Source organism: Falco cherrug, chromosome 13, assembly GCF_023634085.1.
Source record: "Falco cherrug isolate bFalChe1 chromosome 13, bFalChe1.pri, whole genome shotgun sequence".
NCBI classification, from domain to species: Eukaryota; Metazoa; Chordata; class Aves; order Falconiformes; family Falconidae; genus Falco; species Falco cherrug.
The window spans coordinates 31,526,502-31,549,429 of record NC_073709.1 but is presented as its reverse complement, the minus strand read 5'-3'; the positions used below and the strand labels follow the sequence as shown (position 1 = coordinate 31,549,429).

The window sequence follows — 22,928 nt, the reverse complement described above, 5'->3', positions numbered from 1 at the left end:
GTAACATCAGGTTTAGTGTGCTCTGAGAGACAGAAGGAGGGAGAAGAAAAAAAACCTCACCTATCTCCAAGTTTCTGTTAAATATTCTGGAATCTAACTGAAAGCATTTAATCTCTTCCCGTATTTTACTGTTGATAAGAGCTGTCTCTCACACCTACCATTAACACACAAAAGACCAAAGCTCCACACCAAAAGACGACAACAAAAATGTGTTTCTGATCTAATGAACGGCACACACTTCCCCAAGTCTCATCACAATGCTTCCATTCCACTGATGTTTACATCTCATTTGACATCAGAAAAGACTGCTTCTTCCTTTGCTACACCTATACCGCATTTTTCACCACAATTTTAAGGTTACTGCACTCAGTCCTGCCACTACACAGATGTTGTCAGAAGGGTTTGTTATATTTCTAGGCTTTTACGGAGCTAGATGGAGAAGTTTAAGTTAATGGGAAGACATTAAATCAAGCCTGATATGTATACAGATTTCCTAGAACAATGAAAACAATTCTGTCTGTAGAAATAATAGCTAAACTAACAGATTAAAATAAAAGACCAGAGTTAGCATGAATAGAGTATTTTTAATGCCTGAGCAGGGTCAGCCAGCACACAAAAAACTAACAAAACAGCGAGAGGTACAAGCTGAGTTATAAAGCACCCAGGTTTTAATTTCTCCTCCACCAACCTGCAAAACCCTGCGCAGTTCTGTGTCTGTCTGTGCGTGCAGGAAAGAAAAGGCTTCCTCCAAGCACTGCTGCTCAGAAAAAGCACTGTGGTTTTTTATTAATATTATGAAATGTGGATCTATATGTAATCAGTAACATATATATTTAATTGTCAGTAATACATATATTTAGTCACTACTACAGAGTAGTAACTTAAAATCCCGAATTCTGGTAGACAATTTTGTAGGGACAAATGATACTAACTAAAAATTCCACACGACACAAGGAAAAAAGTGTTAAGACTGAAATCAAATTAAGAATGCCCTTTTTTATGAGAAGCTGACTTACTTTTAAAGATGATCTTAAAGGCTGTAACTCCCCTGGCTATAAAACAGCCGAGTCTTCTGAAGAGCATGCATTTGTATTCTCTGCCTGCTAAAGGCTGTCTACAACTGCAGACTAAGATCAACTTTCCTGTCCAACTCTTCATAGAGAATTTTATCAGAGAAACCTCACTGTACAAAAGCAGCATATTAAGGACTGCTTTAAGACAGCTAAGACTTCAATCTCACCACAGAAGTTTCAGAATATGCACAGTTGTAAGTTTAATTTCATATTTCCTTTATACAAAGGAAAGTGGAAAACACTCATGTACCATTAATTTCAGTTTCCCTCAGGTTTCTTTCAAACTCAGATCTCTTCTTAATCCAATGTAGCGGAGGTAAACCCCTCCTGGACACACTTAACTAAATAATACTGATAAATTCTTCTTTTCTAATCCTATAGAAATTACAAGAATAATATCATTAACTACAGCCTCAGGTACTGCCTCTTCGGGGGGGGGGGGAGCCAAGCCACCATCTTACTTGTTCTAATCAGGTTCTCTTTTCCATACAAAGCACCTGGGATTTTAAGATTTTAACATCCTGAAGGAAGCCTACTACAGCAAGTTGCTGTAGTCAATTAATACCTGCATTTGTGTTTTCCAGCCAGAAATAGGCAAGGCACTGTCCTAAGCTTCCTTTAGAAACTCCCTGGTGACCCAAACGGTCCCCAGGCAAACATCTCTCACAAACATCAGCCCAAGACCAGTCATCACCACCTCATGTAAGCAGTAACTATCACCTTAAATTTGCAAAGCTCTTTTCATGATATAGAATCCCAGTATGCTTTACAACCTCTGAAGTATCAAGACAGACACCTAAGATGGGCACACAGGAGCAGAAATCTGCTATCTGAAGCCTAATATTGAGAATTACTTTACTCCAGCACACATTTGAGCAGCATAAAGATCACACTGACTATCCCCTGTCATTTTGCCCGATACAATCAGAGTTGTTACATGCATTTACAAAAATAACATTCCAAATTTAGTGCGCAGGCAAAAGCTGCCCCGGTCTCCGGCAGCGAACCTCCAGCTGGTGGCAATATTTACCCAAGCAGCAGGAGCAGCCTTGCAGGGGGACCTGCCACAAGCACCAGTTCTTCCAGTACTTTAAGACACAAAGATTTGAATCCAGGGTTTTGTTTCATCAACAACTCAAACCACTGTGAGTTGTATATATACCCCTCTAGCACACCTTACATATAAGGGAGAATACCCCCAACCAAGGGGTCAAAATCTTTCTGTTAATTTAATGAAATGGGTACAATTTGGTCCTACAATATCATTAGGGTGCAAAATCTTATGTCTGAATGAGCGTCACAAGTTGTTCATTTGAGCTCTCTTTCAGCTTTCCCAAATACATGTGCATGCACAAGCGTCTGTAGTTCAGCAGCAGGCAACCCAACAACTTTAACAGGTCCGTGCGAGAGGCTCATGCCCAGGTAAGAAAGGCTTCTTCCAAAAAAGCACGCTGCACCTTCACACTTATTCCCCTCCACACTAAACAGCTCAAGTTCTTCTGTCTCCTGCCTGCTCCTCCCCAAACCCTGTGACCCGTTATCATTTCTTCTTAGCATGCTAGCACAAAGTTGGTTTTGTTTCCTCAGTTAAGAAACATGCTATAAATGCTTCTGTAGCATCAAATGACTTGACAGTTTCCCTCCCTGGAAATCACCATTACAACCTAAAAGAAAAAAAAAAAAAAAAAGGAGAAAAAAAAAAAGAGCTAAAAGACACAGCTTGCCTAAACAACAAAACTTTTCAAGACAACAGTGATGGAGTACAACAGTACATACATCCTCAAATCACGATTTTCAGAATTTAAAGTGCATTAGTGTTTTACGTGGGGAATGTGAAATTCCAGGCTTCTAGCAATGAAAAGATGTGTAATAGAGTAATCACAGATACAGCAAACCAGGAACAAAGAGCCCCACAGTGATGCACCTTAGTTTACCTGTACTGTCTGTATTCTTACAAAGACAATGGTGTCATCCCAGTAAGATCACAGCGATCCCTGTACTCTGATTATCTTCCTACCCTCCTAAAAGACTCCGCAATGATTCACAGGTCTAGACCCAGAGAGTTTCAAAACTCCTCTGCAGAAACAAAGAAGTCATAGAGCCCAAGCATGACCTGGCTCAGTGGTCCTGCTGTTTACACAGGCAAGCCACACAGCACAGATGAAGAAAAACTGGCTAAAGCAGCTGCAGGCACCTTGGGCTGAGGCTGATGGTGATGCTCCCCTCACTAAACACACATTTTTGGTTGCTGTGGCTGTGTTAGCTTTCCACCGGTGAGGCTCCCCTGAACTACCTCACACTGGGGTGGCCCTATCAGCTGTGGACAAGCCCAGTTGTATCCTGATGCTGGTTTAAGCTGGCTAGGGAATTATGCCCTCAAGCCACAGTCCTACAAATATTTCCAAACTGGCAGAAACCAGCACTGTCACCACAACAAGCGTGAGGTAGTATTGCTGCCTGCTGCTCCCATACCTTCGCCCTCAAGACAGAAGTGAACTAAATCAAAGTATCTCCAGGCAAGTATCCAAAACCCTCAAGATGGATTTAGTACTAGGAATCGGCCTTCATTCCACTACTACAGGACAGGTCTTTGGATTGAAGTTGCTACTACTGGCTTTTAATCTCAAATGTATAACTTGAAGCAACCATGAATATGCTGACTATATTTTTTGCAGCTCTGTTGAAGTACTGCATTTTTATTATAGAGTCCAAGGGCAGCTTTGGACCCTAGGAGAGCCACAGAAATCACACTGCGCACACTTCTAGGGTGCTGGGTACACAAAATGCTACTGAGCAGCTGGACGAAAGTGCTCTACCTCAGGCTCCCTGTTATTTAACCTGAAACATCAAGCAACGTAAGAGAAAGATGCATCCAAACATCAGTCTCCTGCCTTTTCTAATTTTCCTAACCAGCCCCCAAACCATGCTACCATGAAGACAATACTGGGTATTTGTAACTTCAGTACAGGCGACTTACAGATATTAAATTCAATAAATGCATTCTTCCAAATAATCAAAGTTCACTCCTTTACATCAGTTAAATGTATATAACATAAAACTACTATGTATCAGGGAAGCAAGATTCTTTTCCCACCCTAATTCCTACATATACCACGTGAGTATTCTGTCAAAACCTAAGGATAGTAAATTAAACCCCTGAGATTATATCAGGGGTACCAGGCAAAAATAACTATTTTCTATAACAATCAAGCAAAGCTTTGGAAGCTGTATGTATTGACTGTGAGACTGCAAGCTAATGAGCTCAGAATAAAAAAAAAAAAACAAGCAGGATTATCAGAAAAATATTGTTAACTCCAACATAATGGATTTTTCCTCCAAAGATACTTACTGCAGTCTTACGTATTCTGAAATAGGTTACCAATGATTCATTATTTTTGCATAAGTGTTTGAACATTTTCCAACCCCAGCAGATAAGGCAAGGTAAAGAAGAAAACAATTCTTCAGCAGAAAAATAAAATCTTGGTTCTTATCCTTGCCAGCAAGGTACCACTTGATGCAATTAAGATCTTGCTCCTGAAGCAGACTGCTGCAACAGCAGTATTTTTAGACCCTGAGGGAAGGGAATGCTTGGCATCACTCTGAAGCATATGCAAATAAAGCAGAAGCACACAAGCAAAGCTATGCTTTGCCTCCTCTAGCCAGAAAGCATGTCAAAGCGAAGAACTGCAGGGCTCCGAGGCACACGCACAAATTCCTACAACAAAAAGAAAGAAAAGCAGAAAGGAAACAGTTTTTTCTTCATTTATAAAGGCAAGGCTGGCAGCACTCCTGATGGTACTGTCACACACCTCTCTCTTCACATGGCCAAGAGCTGCATGCTGCAAGCTGTGTTTCAGAGCAACAGAACGAGGGATCTTCAGGAACGTTTCCCACAGGCAAGCAGTGGCCAGAGCCTGTCAAAGGTCCCACGGTTTCTCTCCAGAGGCCAGAAGGCCACCTACGCCCTGCGGCAGGGACCCAGAAAGGCCTTGCCAGCATCTCCCCCTCATCAGCTCCTGCTGATGGTTCACTCTGCAGCTGGGGCTACTCCACGCCCCCACGGCAGACCAGCCCTGCTCTGCAAGACTTGGGTCCTGAAAATACTAGAATAAAACAACTAGAAAAAAAAGTATTGTTCCTGTCTATATACTAAAGAAACTTTCATGTACCTGGGCATGCAACCTACGTGATCACCCCCATCACAGTTAAAACCAAAACAAAGTGTCTTTTCTTTCCCATTCCACAGCCCAGGCCAAGTCACAGAAAAGGGAAATAAACTTTCACTTATGTTTCTCAAAAGTTGTTGGCCAAATAAGTAAAGTTTATTTTTTTAGTTATTACTGAGAACTGGCATTCAGACTAGAGTTTTATGTAACAGCACTATTTAGATTTCATTCACCACTCCTCCTCATTCTCGGTTAAGAAATAACAAAATTATTACCCTTAACAAATTAAACAGCTCCACAGAAGAGGAGCTGGGATAAAAAGGGAAAATTCTCATCTTCTATCAGCCTGCTCCTTCACGAAATAATAAATGCCGTTCCCAACTTTTAAACATGCATGCTTATGTAAGAAAAAACACACACAAGATTCATCAGCAAAGTTGAATTTTGCATGTTTTACATAGCAAATCCTCTCCCACTTCAAAAACACAGCAAAATCTTGCTGGACTAAACAGTCTCTTACCCTCAAGGAACTGTACAGACCAGAGTGGTAAGAAGGTATTTCATAAAACAGGATTCTCTAAGTACCTCCAAACATTTTGTCAGAGACATGTCTTCTGCCCTCCCAACATTACAGAAGACTTATTAGTTTCCATGCATACATTATCTTTCATATTATTTTTGTAGTCTTCTATAGGAGTTAAAATATTCAAGTAGAATCTTTATAGTGAATTTGTGAGAAAGGCAGCAGGTTTACGGAGCAATGATGGTAGTGAACAGCTCCATTCCAGATTCAGACACTTTTCCCACTCAAGGATAGGCAAATATGCAACTCATCCTCCCGTAGCAAGTTTGGTAATTCAACATGCAATATAAATTAATTAGCGTAAACTGTAAAAAGTCAAGATGGCAGGAGAAAGCAAACACAAGCCAGATTATTAAATCTGAAGACCAGGCTTTTGATATTGCTTGATCTGCATTTAAGATTATGCTAATCTTGTCTTATTTATGATGACAGCAGGTCATGGACCAGCTGCAGAAGAGCGAATGGATTAATTTTAGATGCCAACTTCCCTCACTTTTTCATGGACTAGTTTTCGTCAGGTGAACAAGCCAAACCAAATTATTCTGTAGCTATGAGACCAAAGAAAGGGAGCAACAGGAGCTGAAGGCCAGAAAGGGGAACTAGGATTGCCCCTTTTGCTAGCTGCCTCGTGTTTTACTGGATCAGATGCTATATGACATTATACCTTTGATTATTTCAGCACACTAAATTCCCCATCAAAAGACGAACCGAGCAGCTACATGAACACTACTGCTAGCGCCAATAACATGGGAACTGGTGACAATCCCCAGTCAGGGAAGCACAGCACTTGTCAGCCAACTCAGTGCCACAGGTCGCTGTATGATGCGTAAGAGTCAAAACCAAGCAAAACAGCTTCACATTGAATTCTGACCACTGAAGACCAAGGAAATCCTACACATAGAACGAAGAGCTAGCGTGAGGAAGTGTCAAGGACGTGAAGGCAAAAATATTTTAATTTGAATAAAGAATAAGTTTCACAATACCTTTGTTGAACATTGCCATTCCATCAACATAGTACTTAAGCTTCTGGAAAATAAATGCCCATCTTTTAAGAATTACCAGTAAACCCCCATTTCTTATATAGTAACAAAGAACAATGAAGATGACAGAGCAGGAACTCACCAAGTACTATCCAGTCATGGGCAAGTTGGTAAACTCCAAATAGTGAAACTGCCCCACCCAAAACCTCCCAGAGAAACCACAGATGGAAAGCAGCTACAGCTGCCTCTCGGGATAACGCCTTACACTGCTGAGGTTTTGTGCCAGTCTTCCTTTTTAATTAAATACAGCAGTTTGGGATCCAGTGGTAAAACAGTATTACTGCATAGTCTTCAAAGACTAGAGACAGCCAAGGAAAGATATTTCCATTATTATTTTTTTCTAAGTGTTTGTTTCATTCTTTGCAAGTTTCGATACATTATTAAAATTAAGAGGTTAAGTTTATTACACTACTCCATCAACACTAATGCTCTTAAATTGTCAACCTGTGCACTTCCTTAAAATTTGTGTAGACTAAAGACATACTTTGCTGGTAAAAACAAGTATTTCCTCATTTGCATTCATTCTGTACAGAAGAGAAACTCAAAACTCTATATAAACAAAACATGAAAGACTTTTAATACCCTTATACATGATAAATTAAATTGCAAGTCAAGACAAAAGCCTCTCGCCAAGAGTTTCTGTTGCAGTTTCCTAACATGCCACCTTTCCAATGTTTGTGGATATAAATTAAACAGAGCAGAAACAATACTATGTTCACTGTTCTTTCACGGAGAATTTACTGTATTCCTGAATACAATGTTCAAAATAATGACCACCAAAGATACCATGACAAACCAGAGAGCTTTGCACAAGTTTTCATTGAAAAAATTTTCATATGGTCACACTCTTCAACTGGAAGTTTCATTAACTTATGGCTGTGATTTTAGGAAAAAACACCCAAAAACTGAATAATTAAACACAGATTCTAAGTAAAATTTAACTACTGCAGTAATTACCATCCACCTCCTTTTGGCAGGCTGAGAGCAAAAGAACAGGATGACAGTTACAGATGCACATTTCCCTAAATAAATAGCAATTTGATTATTTCTTAAAATCTGAAAACCAATTTGATGTTTTAACAAAATTTTAGCCTAATTTTCATATCCCTTGAGCCTCAAAATTCAGATGCAGAAGAAACTGAACAAAAGCTTAATCCTTCTATTTATTTTGCACCAAGTGAGGACTTGTCAGGATGAAGTGGGTGAGCTGGAAGTATCAACTAGGAGATACTATGACTACTTGCTCCAGTGCTGCACCACTGAATGCCACCCATAGTTTACAGATTTGCAACGCTGATTGCTGATCCTTGACCTAGAACACAAATGATTGGGATAACATGCAGAATACAAACAGCTTTTAGGCACATCTCCAGTGCCTCAAACAGCAACACTGTCTTTCCCACACCTGACGGTGTCATGAAAAGTCTTTTCAGCTTTTATTTAGATCCCCCTCTTCCCTCCTCAAACAAGAAAACTAAAAATACGTCTCTTGCAACACAAGAATCTAAGCTTTTTAATGTGTTTCAAGTGTCTGGGATTTTGATAGAAATTCCTTCCTAGAGACATGGCCTGACACGTGCTTGACTCTACAGAAGTAGAGCTTTTGTTCAAGGCTTCTAGGCAGCACTAACCGGCAACCTCAGTTTTACAAGCAAACCAAAATTAATATACAGGTGATCTAGTAGTTTTTATAAAAGTAAACATAAGTGAAGGGAGGTGAGGGGGTTAAAGAAGCAGCACTGAGAGTTTCCAAGCTCCAGACATTGCTCTAGGGGACTTAAGAGATGATAACTTCTAGAATGACAAAGGGGACATTTCTCTTAACATTTCTAGAGGCTTGCTGGGAAGCGACCATTTTCATGTCACTGGAATAACAACTTCTATCACATGAAGTATTTATTGCATCACAGTCTACACGACAACAACAAAAAAATATCACATTTCTGTCTTCCAATCCTTTGGATTCAGCCTGTACCTCAGAAGCTTCTTTACCAGTATTTAGGGGCACTCCCAGCATTTAAAGCCCATCTTAATTAATCTATTTAGGCAAAGCTTCAAGTCAGTCACATTCTCCCCTCCCTTACTGAAGACACAGGCTACCGCCTACTAATTTAACTGCCTGAAATCAGTCTGTTGCTGTGCAGAACTACTGACCCGTAGTCAGAAAAGTACTGAAGGCCTTTCCAGAGCTGCTAGCCACAATGGCAGAAGCAACAATGCCCATCTCCAATCCTTGCAGGGACAGCTGCAGGTTAGAAAAGAGCGCAGAAGTAGTGAAAACCTAATGCAGAGCAATCTACATTAGAAGGAAACTCAAGGCCTCTAGTTCCACCTCCTGCTCAAAACAAGGCTAATTTCTGTGAACAAGTACAGAAATCCCTCCATCTCTCTGAGCACACATTCCAGAGTCTGGCCATCCTCGCAGTGAAGATTTTTTTTCTTTCTATCTAGCTGGAGGGTCTTTTGGTGGGTGTCTGTTTTGCGTTCTACTTCTGCTGTCCCTTGCAAGAAGCACCAGGATTCACCTTCTCTACAATTCCCACCCACTAGGCAGGCGAAAGCAGCAGTGAGCTCTGTCCCTTAGCCTTCTCTTCTCCAGGCTACAAACAGCTCCCTCGGCATCGCCTCAACCACCACACGCTGCAGCCCACGATCCTCACCAGCGGCCTCCAGCTGGACTGGGTCCTGCTTGTCCATCTACCAGGACTGCAAAGCCCCACACTTGGATACTGCACTCTAGGTGCAGCCTCACAGCTACCAAGCAGATGTGAACAACCATGTTCCTCAACGTGCCCTTAGTAGTGGAGCCCAGTGCCCAGACACCCTTCACCACTGTGAGGGCACGCTGCTGACTCGCCTGGCCGACTCTTCTGCCAGCGCATGCAAAGATGCAAGCATCACGCTTCGCTCCAGCAGGTGCCAGGGTGGCTCGGGACCTTCAAGAGAGCCAGGGCCTATGATTAATGTTTCTTCTTGTTGTCTCAAGGCAGCTTTGTCCACTTCCTCACCTCGATGGGGCAGGTGTGCTGCAGATGCTCACTGTAACATCCCCCGCCCTGCTGCCCCCCTCTAATCCTGACCCACGCACGTGGCCCGCTCTGCAGCAGAGCTCTGTGCATTCACATCCAAGCCATACCTTTGCAGAAACACAACCCCTCCCATCTTCCCTGCCTGGCCTTCATGATGAGCACACCCTCCAGCACCCCAGCTACCTGAGCACATTCCGGTGACCCAAGGGAGATCACAGGCCTGCAACGCACCAACTTCTCACTTCACCTGGCTGCTTCCCATCCATGCTCTATTCCTGTGCACCTGAGACGAGCCCCCAACCACGTGGCTTCTGAGCTATCCCATATGCATTACCCACTCTGTCGCTCCACTTATCTGCTAGGAAAAGCATATGTTAGTTAACTTACTGCTAAATGAAGCACTGTAAAGGCATTCAAGCCTGCCTACACTACTAGCAACAAGTTGGGATTTTTTTTCATTTTTAAACAAGCTGCTACATTAGTTGTCATTCAAGATTGATTCATAAGAATGTTCTACAAACTTGGAAATTTTACCATGCTAGCCACTTATTCACCTCAAGCTTCCTAAATCTCTTACTTTCTCACTCTGCTAGAGATAGGACTCGTTTCTACAATGTGGCCCCCATGCAGCATGATATCTAGGCACACAGGAGAAAAGCTCAAAACAAGCGATGTTTGAGGACAGCCTTTAACTACTCCAAGATCCCTGCATCTCTTGTATCACGGTACATAGATATGCAAGAGGTTCAGCCACAGTACGTATAGAGGGCTAAAAAGGTAAGTTGGAATCTTATGATTGTGCTGTGTATAGATGTCAGATAGAGCTTCCCCCAAAGACAGAAAAAAATTAAATATATTCAGCATGAGCTCTCTTCTCAGGGCACAACAAAAGCACTGTTTTTACACTGTGACATATTTCTCAGACTTTCCCATATCTGAACAATAAAGGTTACATACTGAAGTTGCTTGCTGTATTACAGTCGATCATGTTATGCAATTAAAATATTTATTTCCACTTCCTGTCTCTGCGACTACATTTTAATTTCAGAAACATGCTGACTATAAGGCAAGGCACAAGAACCTCATGCACTTGCCTTCTGAACACACATGTGTCTGAGAAGCAGGGCTGCATCTTGTATCCTTATGACTGCTAATTATTTTTCTAATCATGGAAAATCAGCCAGACATGGGCAAGATCCCAAGCCCTTCAAGGCACACAAGTATCAAGAACCCCTGTTTTCTTAGTTCTCACTAGGAGCTGTTCCAGCAGACAAACATTTTATCTGAAGCATGTGCACTTGTACATTAATTTGCATTCTTACTGTATCAATGGTTAATATAGCCTAGTGATGTAGCTCTGTGTTCTATTTATCCATAAAGGTTAACACCACATTGCAGGTTACAAACTACTGAAAGAAGTTGATCCATTTAGATCCAAAAGATTACTTGCACCACCTACAGGTCTCAGCAGAGGGTTACAAGAGTCTCCCTTTTCTACATGAACTTTTGCACATCCAATTCTACCCTACTAAAATACAAGTTAAGTCAAAATAGCTCCTGTATAAGCAAAACAAGAGGCTTACTTCAAAACACATGTCACCTAACATCAGCCTAAACTGCACTGATCTAGTTTTGCAAACAGTTTTGCACTGGTTAGGTTAGTGTTAAATGGGGTCCTTTAAAGGTGGCACACTTCAAGCAATAAATAATCAGTAACTCCCCTTGACAACATACGACATGTAAAGGAACAGCAGTCCAGGTATTTCCTTCCCAAACCACCTATGTGTTCTCAATTATAGTTTGTAATTCTTAAAACAGCCACAATATAATGTAAAGCATATAGAAAACAACTTAGCAACTGCATATCTTCCAAAAGATACTTGAATCTGTCAATACATCTCAGTCTCACTAACAGCTTCTCTTATTATGCTTGTTCCTTTGGACTAAAAAAAAAACAGACCTACACGCTTTGAAAAGCATTAAGACTGAGGATGGCACACCAACAGCTTATGAGTAAAATACATTGCTTTTATCCCAAAGAACTAAATTTATCCAAGCAGTACTTGAAGGCAAGATGCATTCAGACAGGCTTGGCTATGTTGCAGAATAACCTGAAAAGAGTATGACTATAGTATTTCAGTGTCTGCAAGTACAAACTACTTCTAACAAATTGCAGCCCCAACGATTCTGTGGTTGGGCAAGATAAAGGAGGTTATCAATAGACCCCTTTCAACCTTGTAACACGTGGATACACCAACCTCCACAAGCTTCACTAAGAGCTTAACTCCATTTAATTACTCCTCCTTTAAATATAGCTTTTCATAAATGCAGTCAACATTAGCCACACAGAATCACAACACAAAATGCAAGGATGATCACAACTCTAACAAACATGACAAGTTACATTTTCTGCCTCTATTTTAACCACAGTTTTACAAAGAAAACACTGTCTCTCTCCCAAACTTGCAGGACTTGCGATGTACAGCAAGGAGCAAACAAGTCTGACAAAGAAGTTTAAATTTCCAGTGTTTACTTTTTGACATAAGAAAACTACCAACGGGAGTAGGAACTTTCAAAATCTTAACACCAACATAACTGTAAAATTAAACTTGGCTCAGATCTTAGGATCCAAAACTGACCTAAGTAGAAGAACCTGGGTAGGTAATTAAGAACTAATGGCAAAAGCTCTTATAACACAAGAGTAAGATACAGCATTCAATAAACTTGGGGACAAATATTTCAGTGTCACATTAATAACATTTCTAAGTGGGCTCTGATCAAGTTACTACACACCATTCTGCAAATGATTACAAAAAGCAGAAAGATTTATTGCAAGAAGCAGATTAACAGTCTCCAGAAATCTAGAGAGAAAACTACTCTTTGCACAACTTAAATATCAGCATGCCAAGCCAGAATGTCTTTTTTGGTAATAATGATCTGTGCTAAAGCCCAACAACATATACAGACACACCTGTAATGCCTCATCTGAAATACAAGCCTTAGAGAAGGTACCAAAGTTAAATTCAGTTTTCTGGCCTCTCCTGCTTTGTCAAGATACACATTAATATACATCTTGCAATGCATTAACCTGATAACCACTTGACTTGCATGAAGTCTGGTTTTAGATTATAAGAATACAGCTATATTTAGCACAAGTTTAAAAAAAAAAGTGTTAACTTCTGTTTGCATGGTGAACACGAGATAAATACACGCAGCAGGAATATGGCCTTTGCAGTTTTCCTTTCTGAAAGACTGAGGTTTATCTGCACATTCTCAGCAGAGATTTGCCAGATTCTCTAAGGTTTCGTACTGACAGATACTGCTATCTGCATGGTGACAGGCAGCAGTATGAAAGCAGAAGGAAGAAAAAGACCACTCCTGTTAGGGCCACAATCTCTAGACAAGATATGATAATAGTGACCCAATGAAACCAAAGGTAGGTTTTTTTCCTGGAAATAGGAAGAGGTCGCTACTGCTTAATTGTTCTGTGGATTTCTTTTTTTTTAATGGGTGAAATGGAAGTGACATCAAAATATTATTATACAGACTGAGCATTTGCAGTACGACCAACGGTTAGGAAGTGGCTGCTACACTGCTTTAGCCTGTAGCATGAATCATTTGACCATCTAAACATATCATACCTCCTGTTTCAAATGTTGTAACTGCAAAAAAAATTTAATCTAATAGTAACCCGTCAATCTGCGTCTCAGGGAAAAACATCTTCTGCTCTGTTTAACTACAATGTGTTACAGGATAGCACACAAAAACCTCCAACCACGTTATTTCTTGATTGTAGTATTTTGCGCTTAAAACAAAAGAGCCTTCTGCAAAATATTTACGAAGTTGTGCAAGTTTATCAAATGCATAATACTGTTACCTTTCTTCAATTCTATTCTTGTCCATAAGTGGTTGTTTGATCCACTGATTAACTAGTCTTTGTCCTTGGGGGGTTCTGCATTTATTTAGTAAACCTGCTAGAGACTGTGCAGTATTAGCATTTTCCACAGAACTCTGGAAAGGAAGCAAAAGAAAAAAACAAAGTTAGTGAAGTTTACTGACACTGAATGGCACTTAACTTTGCTACCTAGGAACAGTTCAGTATTTTTTTTGTATTCAACTTGGCACCCATCAAAAAAGGCAAACGAAACAGCATGGCATCAAAGCACTTACACTCTGGTCCCTGGAATATGGCAAGCAAGACATAGGTTTGTCTATTTTGAAATTCAGCCTGACTGCACAGGACAGTTAGAAACATACCTAGTCACTGGGAAGTTTGTCCTTTGAATAGGAAAAGTGGAAATATACCTAGATATTTGCTCGTTTGCCCTTTATAAGGTCGAAAAATAGAGGTCCTGTCCATCAAAAAAAAAAAGCAAGAAACAGGACTTGGGTTCAAGGGTTTTGCTTGGAGATCTTTGAGGGGTGGGGCAGGGACACAATGAGGCAATGGGAAAAAACACAGTTATCCAAATTCTCTCAAGCTTCCCTAGATCACCTCTGGAGTACTATAAACATCTCTAAGCTTACCCTGTTCAGATTATAGTTTATCATCTATAATTTATGCTTAATATCAACTGGACTCAAGACAGCCTTTTAGGCATTTTTCTTGGGGTTTTCTTTGTTCTTTGCACAAACAGCGAAGCAGCAAAAATTTTGGTTAACACTGAAGAACAGCAAATAAGCTTGTTTCAGCTCTTAACTTTGAAATTAAAATCTCAACCCTCTCTACCCTAGAACACCTACAATTAAAACAGCAGGCAAGCATTCACCAAGGGGCAGGCCTGGATACCTGTCAACAACTGGGATGCAGAACTAGCATCACCACAAGAGGAAAAGAATGCAGTGAGAAGGTATACTGACACATTTAATCCCTAGAAAATCTAGTATCTAAAGTGGATGTACCTATTTTCAGTGTTCTGGACAGTATTGCATATGAAAAACTTCCGAATCCAAAGAAGTGTCACAGAGTACATAGATCTATTGCACACAAATAACCTACTTCAGCACATCCAATTTGGAAGGCTGCAGTTTCATATAATCAACCGCAACTGCTGTGCCACGAGAACTTTACCAGCCTACTCCACAGAGCAACTCAAATTACAAAATACTTGGCTTTAGGTGCCTGCCCAAAAACCTCCGCACAGCTTGCCAAACAGGCAACAACACAGATCTCTGTTACATGGCAAACCCCTTGTTTCAAAGCTCACAACAGACACGACAGTGTATTTCCTATCATAACACACAACACCTGCAAGGATTTATAAAGGGATGTAGCTAAGACAGTGCTGAACTTCCTAGAACACCTCCATAAAGCTTGAAAAGAGATACAATTTTTGCTACAGTGGTACAGAATCAAGAAATAAAGAAAAAAAATATTAGAACATCTCTCTCCAAGGTAATCAGCTCAGATGCTGAATATATGCTCTTTTTTTCCTTCAGAAATCCCTCCAAGGTAAACCGGGGACCCTATTTGTCATTTCCTCCTATACATTCAAAGCTCAAGCAGATTGGCTCCAAGCAAAGATCACTAAGCAGGGTCTACTAACATGAAAATAAAAGAGAAACACCACTTTGAGTCCACGTTTTCCTACAGCTACATAAAGGGGTGAAGCAGAAAAACAGACATGCAGTCTCCCTGGATTTGTAGAAAACATGTGTAAAAAGTAAAACTGACACTGGCCAGTTAGCATGCCATGGTGCTTTCAGAACGTTCTTAAGTACTGTCCTGTTCATTGCCCTGCCTGCTGCAGCCACCTCTCCCTTTCCATCACCACCAGCAGTGCTCCTGCCTGCCACATGCTTCCCGTTTCCTCTAATACTATCTAATTCACATTTCTATTCTCTTTCCCCAAAACAGTACTACTGTATAGCTATTCTTTGGAGACCCCTATTATACCACAAAACTACAGAACCCTCCTCCTCTCCCACAACCCAAGTCTGGTCCTGACACTGGAGAAGAGAACTTCTCCAACTAAAACCAAGGAAACACAAAACACAGACACTTGTTTATGGCCTGTTCCTACCTCCTTACTGATCTTCTCTTCATTCAAAGTAAGCTAACAAAATAAAAGGCAGCGACAGCAGCTGTTTAAAACACACACTGCACAGGAGTAGCTGAACACAAAGCTAAAATGTGTAAGTTGACATTAATAAGTATCTAGGTAGCTACGATTCAGCAGTCAGGCTACTTATGAAGCAGCTATGTAAGTATATTGCAAACCACTTACCAATTCAAGCGTGCATTTCTTACCTGAAAAAGGTTGAGGGCTTGAACTGCTGCATTATCTAGAACCATATACTGACTAAGATCAAAAGTAGTCAGTTCAAATTGTCCAAAATTAGACTCATCTGACAGCAACTCCAAAAACTTGATAATAGCCGACAAAGAAGAAACAGCAACCTGCAGTTTAAAAAAAACCACACAAACCAACACATAAAAGACACCACATTCTAGTTAGAAACACTCCTGAACTGGAGAGTATTGATTGATAAATGCCCCTAGAAAATTACAATCAGGGAAGACTGAGCCATGTCAGTTCCAGCATGGCTATGACAGCCGTCCTGTTTGACAAGACTTCATTTTCATAGGGACATTCTATGGCACTGCAGTGTCTTTCTAGGTAGGTGCAAGAACAACTACGTATTTGCATAACCTGATAAACAAAGTGTGAAGTGCACATCTTGCCAGCTTTCCAAAGCTGTTATCAAGATGTTTCTTGCTCAGGAAAACAAACAAGTTATTGCAGATAAATGAGATGTCATGGATCATCTCAGGACGTGGTTTCAGGGTTAGTTTTCAGCCAGAACAAGGATCAGATCTGACTCAATGCACAGCATTACAAACGCTAGTGCCAGCACAAAAGGGAGGTGGCAGCGTGACTGACTTATTCAGCTGCAACACACTTCAAACAATTTTAACCTGTTATGAAATCACACGTTAAGGGAGAATAATCTGTACTTTATACCTGCAGTGAGCATCAGTAGCAAAGGGCATTTTAACATGTTTATCTCAAGCAAATCACCTATTGTTTGGAGCTAAGAACAAACATGTTCAGTTCACATGCAGGCATTCAATCATATGCTTGAGCCATAAGATGTTATAAAACAGAAATATTATCATAAACATTACTTTGTTTTCAAATTCCAATTTTCCTGTCATGCAAAATAATCAAAGTATTCTATTTTGGTCCTTAGGCTAGATAGGTTATGAACAGGAAGGACCTCTTATGCACAGTCTGTTTCCTTACCAGAATTTACTGCTTTAAAAAAGTAAGTGAAGGGTTTTCTCATTTTGTTTCAGGACCCCTGGAATTCAACTTCAACAAAGACTCAAGCTGAGCAGAACTGTCAAAACACTTCAGCAAGAATGCAGAGGAGATCAGTTCACAACACGTGCACAGACCACTCTGCTTCTAAAAAACAGGGGCACATTAAATATCACTCTGTGCTCACCTGCTTTTCCATCTCTGGCAGTGCTGCACTATTCATTTGTTCTTCTTTTCTTGATTTTAACAAGCGATTCAGATCCTGAACAATATCTTTTGTTGTAAAATCCACCTTTTTCCTGTCTGTAATCAGGATTCCTCCCCTCTGGATGACCTGTTGTCCATAAACACGCAGAGTTATCAATTACTTTCAATATTCAGGGGACAGATGTTCATCACATAGAAACAAACCCTGAAGAGGTATTTCTTTCCTGCTAGGTTGCAGAGAGAAGAATGACAGGAAGATTTTACCCTTAGTACAACCTTTGTTGATTAAAATGCCAATGGTCGACAAATAAATTTTGGATGCGTAAATCAAAACTTCTTCGACTTAACACATTGCTCCTTAGTTTTTTCATAAATCATGGAGCCTAGCTAATAAGCTAGAATACAGATTTTTAGATAAAAGTTTCGTCTAACTGTAATCCATAATGGTTCCCTTACTTGTCGTAGTTTTCCCATCTCTCCTGTAGTCTCTCCTCCTGGTAGCACACACTCCTTCGGTCCCAGTTGAACCAGTAGAGCTTCAAGGTTTGAGAACTGATCATTATCTGGAAACTCACAGACACTCAATTTTCTCAGCGTAGTGTCGACATACCCCACTCCTACTACTCTTTGTCCATCAGTAGTTGACAGCTTAACCCCCACAACCCCAATGGCCGTTGACATATCATTGTTGGCAAAGAGAACTTCCTCAAACTGGGCAAGATTTCCTGGAGAACCCTATTCAGAAAAGAAATACATTTTTAAAAACTGTGCATATACACACTTTTTTTCTTTAAAAAGGACAACTGATAAAAGTACTGAATAGTTCAATATAATATAAGGAATACAGCTGTTCTATTTTTTTAACCATTAAAATTTTACATATCACCTACAAAAAGTGAACTACTTCAGGTTTCCTTTATTTCCCAACCTACGGCAAAGATACAGAACAAGCTCTTCCAACCTTACAGCAGTAGAAAATACTGCAATATGTAACAGACCACATGATTTGCCATCGTACCACCAACATCAGTCCCTGAAAATCCCAAAACTCTAAGCTGAGGGGCTCAAGAAACAGTTACACGTTTGTTTTATTTTTCCTTCATCTTACAATTATAAAGAAAGGTTGAAAGTTGTACCTTGTATGCTAAATACCAGTCATTTTCTTTAACAGATTTACTGCCTGCTTTGTTCTTGTAAACTTCAACTCTGTAATGACGAACCAGAAGCAGATCTCTCACAAACGATTCAAAGTTCATTTTACTAAGCACTACACTCTCAAGCTTCTGAGCTCCTACAAAAACAGGAAAAAAAAATGAAATCGTGAGATACCTGCATTTGTTCATAATGTTTATTTTCTGTAATCAAAATCCCCAAAAACAGCCTTCAGGAAGGATACTATTCTAATATCAAAGCAGCAAACACGTAAAATCCATGAAACAACACAAAACCACAAGATTCAACTGGTTAATATTAAGAATGAGGAAAGCATACTCCATATCCAAATAAAATCTATGTTCATTTCCAAATGTCACTAAACCTAAACATATATACAAAGAGATCTGTTTCTTCTCACCTTTCCCCTCTCCTAGCAATATTATTGATTTCATTTTCTAGTTAATGTTTCGCACATTTTAATCTAACGAGCGGTGGAAACCTGTTACAGGTTTTCCTTCTTGGGTAACATCTTCTCCTTCCCGGATAAGCCACCTTTGTTGACAGAACAGACTGTCACCCTATTCACACCCAAAAGATGGTAAGGCACAAGTGCCAAGAACTTCCTTTTTATCACAATATATACTGTAAAAAAAAATATTCTCAAAAAAAGTATAATAGTTGACATTAAAACCTGACTCAGAAAGTGCCTAATTGACAAAATTCTTGCTTCTGTTCCTATAAGGGTACAGGCAGATAATACAGTTGAACAAATTTTATTCTGTACAGCTGCCAAGAAGTGCAATACTACTTCTACCTCCCCACCTCCCTCACCACCTCTGGCACCAGCCTACTCACAGAGTAAGGTAATTCCGCTACTAAACAAACTGGGGGTTTGGGTGCATATACTAAATTTTCTGCCAGCTCAACAAATGGAATTAACTCAGACTGGCATCAGATAAATGAGAGCTAGGTGACATATAAGTAAGCACAAGCAAGATACGGATGATCACATCCTTCTTTTCAGTAGCATGCCTTCATCACATGTGAGGCTCTTCCTTTATGTGAAAGATGATAAAACAGAAAATTTCCACACCTGTAGGAATTGATGGGTTTATTTTACATAGGATTTTTCAAATTTTCTTTCCTCAAGTGTCTATTAAGACTTTTTTCGGAAGCAGGTAAAAAACTGCTCTTTTTGGAAGCAAGTAAAAAATCGCACATAATTATGTTCTCTTTCCCAGTACAGAACTGTCCAACAACACATAATTTTTCTTTTTTTCAGCTGAGTCTACATAACATGCTAGCAGGGGGCAGCTGAAGCTGATGTGTGCTTTGTAATCATCCTGAAAGAAAAAAACCATGTAGTTTTATGTTGACTTTTATTTGGATATGCTAGATAAGGTTTTAAATGTTTTAAAACTGGAGTCAATAGTCATTGTCAATAGGCTTACATCTGTGAAATGTTCATTTTTAAACGGAATACAAAAATAATACTGATGCATATCTTTCTAGCCTGGAAGACACACTAAATTCTACATTTGAAACTATCAAGCTCTACAACTTTGCCACAGTTTGGTTTTTTTGTGGTTCCGGGGAGGAGATAGGGGTTTTTTTTCTGTTTTTACATATCAGCTCATCACTTGCAATAGAAAGTGAAAAGCATACGGGAATGTCATTCTGGTTTTAATGCCATTGTGTGCGCACACACACACAAAATCACTCATAACTAACAGGTTTGTTTTGTGAAGTATGAGCCAATAACTTCTCAACTTTCTGTTCCCTGAGATTAAGGATAATAGTAAAGTTTGACTTTTCTGATGAGATAAAGTCATCTCGATGCTCTTCCACCCAACATCTGCAAGCCCCACTGTCATATACCAAGGAATAAACAAAAAGCAAGGAGGAACAGATGAAAGAGAAAAATCTTATGCAATACATAATTAAATGTTTGTTTGTTAGTTCTGCAGGCCATCATTAGTCAAGCGTGACATTACCAACATTTACCCATCACCTGCGCTATAGAACTGTATGAGCCTCATCGGTTATCACAGAAAATATCACACAATCGTTTTCACAAATGGAAATCGCCACCAACGTGCTGGAAAATGCGTTATTAACAGCTGCGGGGCTACGCAACACGCTGCGCTCAGCTCGCCGCATGTGCCACCTGCAGCACAGCGAGGAGCACCCGCCGCGTGCCCTCCCACGCCTGGGCACCTACACCTGCCGCGCACCCCCCTCACGGTAACCCTACCACCTACTGCTCTGCCGCGCAGCCTACTCACAGTAACCCTACTACCTATCGCAAATCCGCAGGAGGCTGAAATAGAAAGATTCACCCCCAGTCACCCCGCTTGCAGGCCGCGGTGAATCCCAGCGGGTATTAAACCCTCTTGGCACCTCGGCTCCCACCCGGGCCACTGCACCCCCCGCAGCGGGCACGCGGCCGCGCCCCAAGGTCCCTCTCCCTGACAAATGACGCCACGCACGACGTCAGCCCACGGCCGCCGCGACATACAGCGACCGACCGCGACACCACGCAGCACCCCAGTGACCCCTCCCCCCGCCACCTGCGGCTGCCCCCGCCGCCCGGCGCCCCTCCGGCCGCCCCGGCCGCCCCCCGCGGCGAGCCCCAGCCGCCCCCGGTCCGCCCCCCAGCCGCCCCCGCCCCGCCGCGCCCGCCCGGGGCCCGCGCTGCACCCACCCGGGGCCCCCGCCAGCTGGCGGATGACGGCTCGGGTGCGGAAGAGCTCGCGCGCAGCCAGCCGCGCGTCCGCGCCGTGCGCCGTGTAGTAATCGCCGCGCTCGAAGAAGCGTACGGTGGTGTCGGGCTTTTCGGGCAGCGAGAGCACGGCGCGCACGAAGCCCGCCTCGACCCCCGCGCCCTCCGGCCACACGGCCTCTCGCGGCGGCTCTGCCGCCATGTTGCCGCCTCCCGCCAACGAGCCGCCTGGCGCGCGCGCGCTCACCGGCGCTCCAATCAACGCGGGCCTCGCGTAAGCGCATCACATCCGCCCCGCCCCTACGCGGCGCCCGGCCGCCGGCGTTGAGGGAGCGGGGAGGGGCGGGGCTTTCCGCGCGCCGCGCGCTGCCATGGTAACGCCGCGGGGCTGTTGGCGCCCCGCCGGTGGGCGCTGGAGGGGGCGCCCGGGCCGGGCCGGGCCGGCCGCACGGTGCCCGTGGTCGGTGCTGCCTCAGCGCCGGGCCCCCTACGCTGACAGGAGTTTGTGTGTGTGTACAACCTCACGACAAAGCTGAAGTACGCCGGCCTCACTGGCGCAGGCGCGCCGCCATTCAAAGGTCTTCCCAGAGGCGGGAGGGAGCCCCAGGCAGCCGCGCTGAGGCTGTGGCTCCGCTTACTCCGTGAGGAAAAGTGTCTTGTGGACAGGGAGCATGGAGGCCCGCAGGGCTCAGCGTGACGTGGAGCTTCATAGGCTGCCAGGAGGCAGATGCTGTTAACAGCCAGCATACAGGCCTTGCTCAGGCTGCCAGGAGGCAGAAGACTGGGCCCTCATCTGTGTGCCGGGGGAATGGTGGCCAGAGGCCCCGCGTCCACCCTCAGGCAAAGAGAAAGCAACTCTCACCCATCCTACAGAGCAGGGCTCACTCCTCCCAGGCAGCACAGGGAACAACGTGGCAAATGGCCAAAAAAACCAAGACCTGGCCTCACTTACACACGAGTCACCCAGCTCTGGCATAGAAAGGGCACTGGCTGCCCTGTGGTGTTCAGAGGGATCCAGAGCCCAGAGTGCTTCAGTTTTACTATTTTTTGTGATCTTTTCCTTGCACTGTCCTAAGCATTTTTCAGGCTTTTTGTTTTCCTTCTGCTGTAAAGACACAAAGAAATAGAAACAGTATAGCTGACAATCTTTGGTTTAGGGATTAAGAGTAATGAAAAATCCCAGGTTTCATCAGCTAAATCAAGTCGTCTTGGACACTTCTCTTGTCTCACGCTGCTTTTCTTTTTTCCAGTCAGTTCTAAATCATGATTCTTGTACCCTAATTCAGCTGCCTGCATACTATTACCTACAGACAAAACACCTTAGATTTTACATGCCTCCACATTTATTGCATAAATGCTTACCCCTTCTTCTGCTCTGTGCACCTTGCTGCTTCAGAACGTCCCCTTATCTGTGTCCCATTGCTTTCTCCTTTCTACTGCATGTTGCCTCAACTTCTCCAACCTCATCTCCCACCCTTCCTTTCTTCATCCCAGCCCACTCCTGGTCCCAGCTACGGAATGCTTTGGGGACTTCTTTCTCTAGATTTCTCCCCTGACTTCTCTTTCCACATGGTGAATTAATGTGCTCATCTTTCATATTTCTTGGTGTCAATAGGTGCTTTCCAAAAGGCCCTCAGATGCTCACACAAGGACTACAGGTTTTCACACTAAACTATCCTTTTACCACT

General features: G+C 42.2%; 1 protein-coding gene across 1 annotated transcript in view; it reads right to left on the bottom strand.

Moving 5' to 3' along the window:
- MSH2 (mutS homolog 2) overlaps positions 1 to 21,480 on the bottom strand; it is a 51,681-nt gene extending 30,201 nt beyond the window's left edge. The window contains exons 1-6 of the mRNA XM_055725711.1: positions 21,223 to 21,480; positions 18,500 to 18,654; positions 17,820 to 18,098; positions 17,344 to 17,490; positions 16,142 to 16,291; positions 13,769 to 13,902 (exon numbers count right to left, since the gene is read on the bottom strand). Of these exons, the coding sequence (XP_055581686.1) occupies positions 13,769 to 13,902; positions 16,142 to 16,291; positions 17,344 to 17,490; positions 17,820 to 18,098; positions 18,500 to 18,654; positions 21,223 to 21,442 (1,085 nt within the window). The 5' untranslated portion in view covers positions 21,443 to 21,480. The remainder of the gene's footprint in view (positions 1 to 13,768; positions 13,903 to 16,141; positions 16,292 to 17,343; positions 17,491 to 17,819; positions 18,099 to 18,499; positions 18,655 to 21,222) is intronic.
- Between the last annotated feature and the right edge of the window lie 1,448 nt (positions 21,481 to 22,928).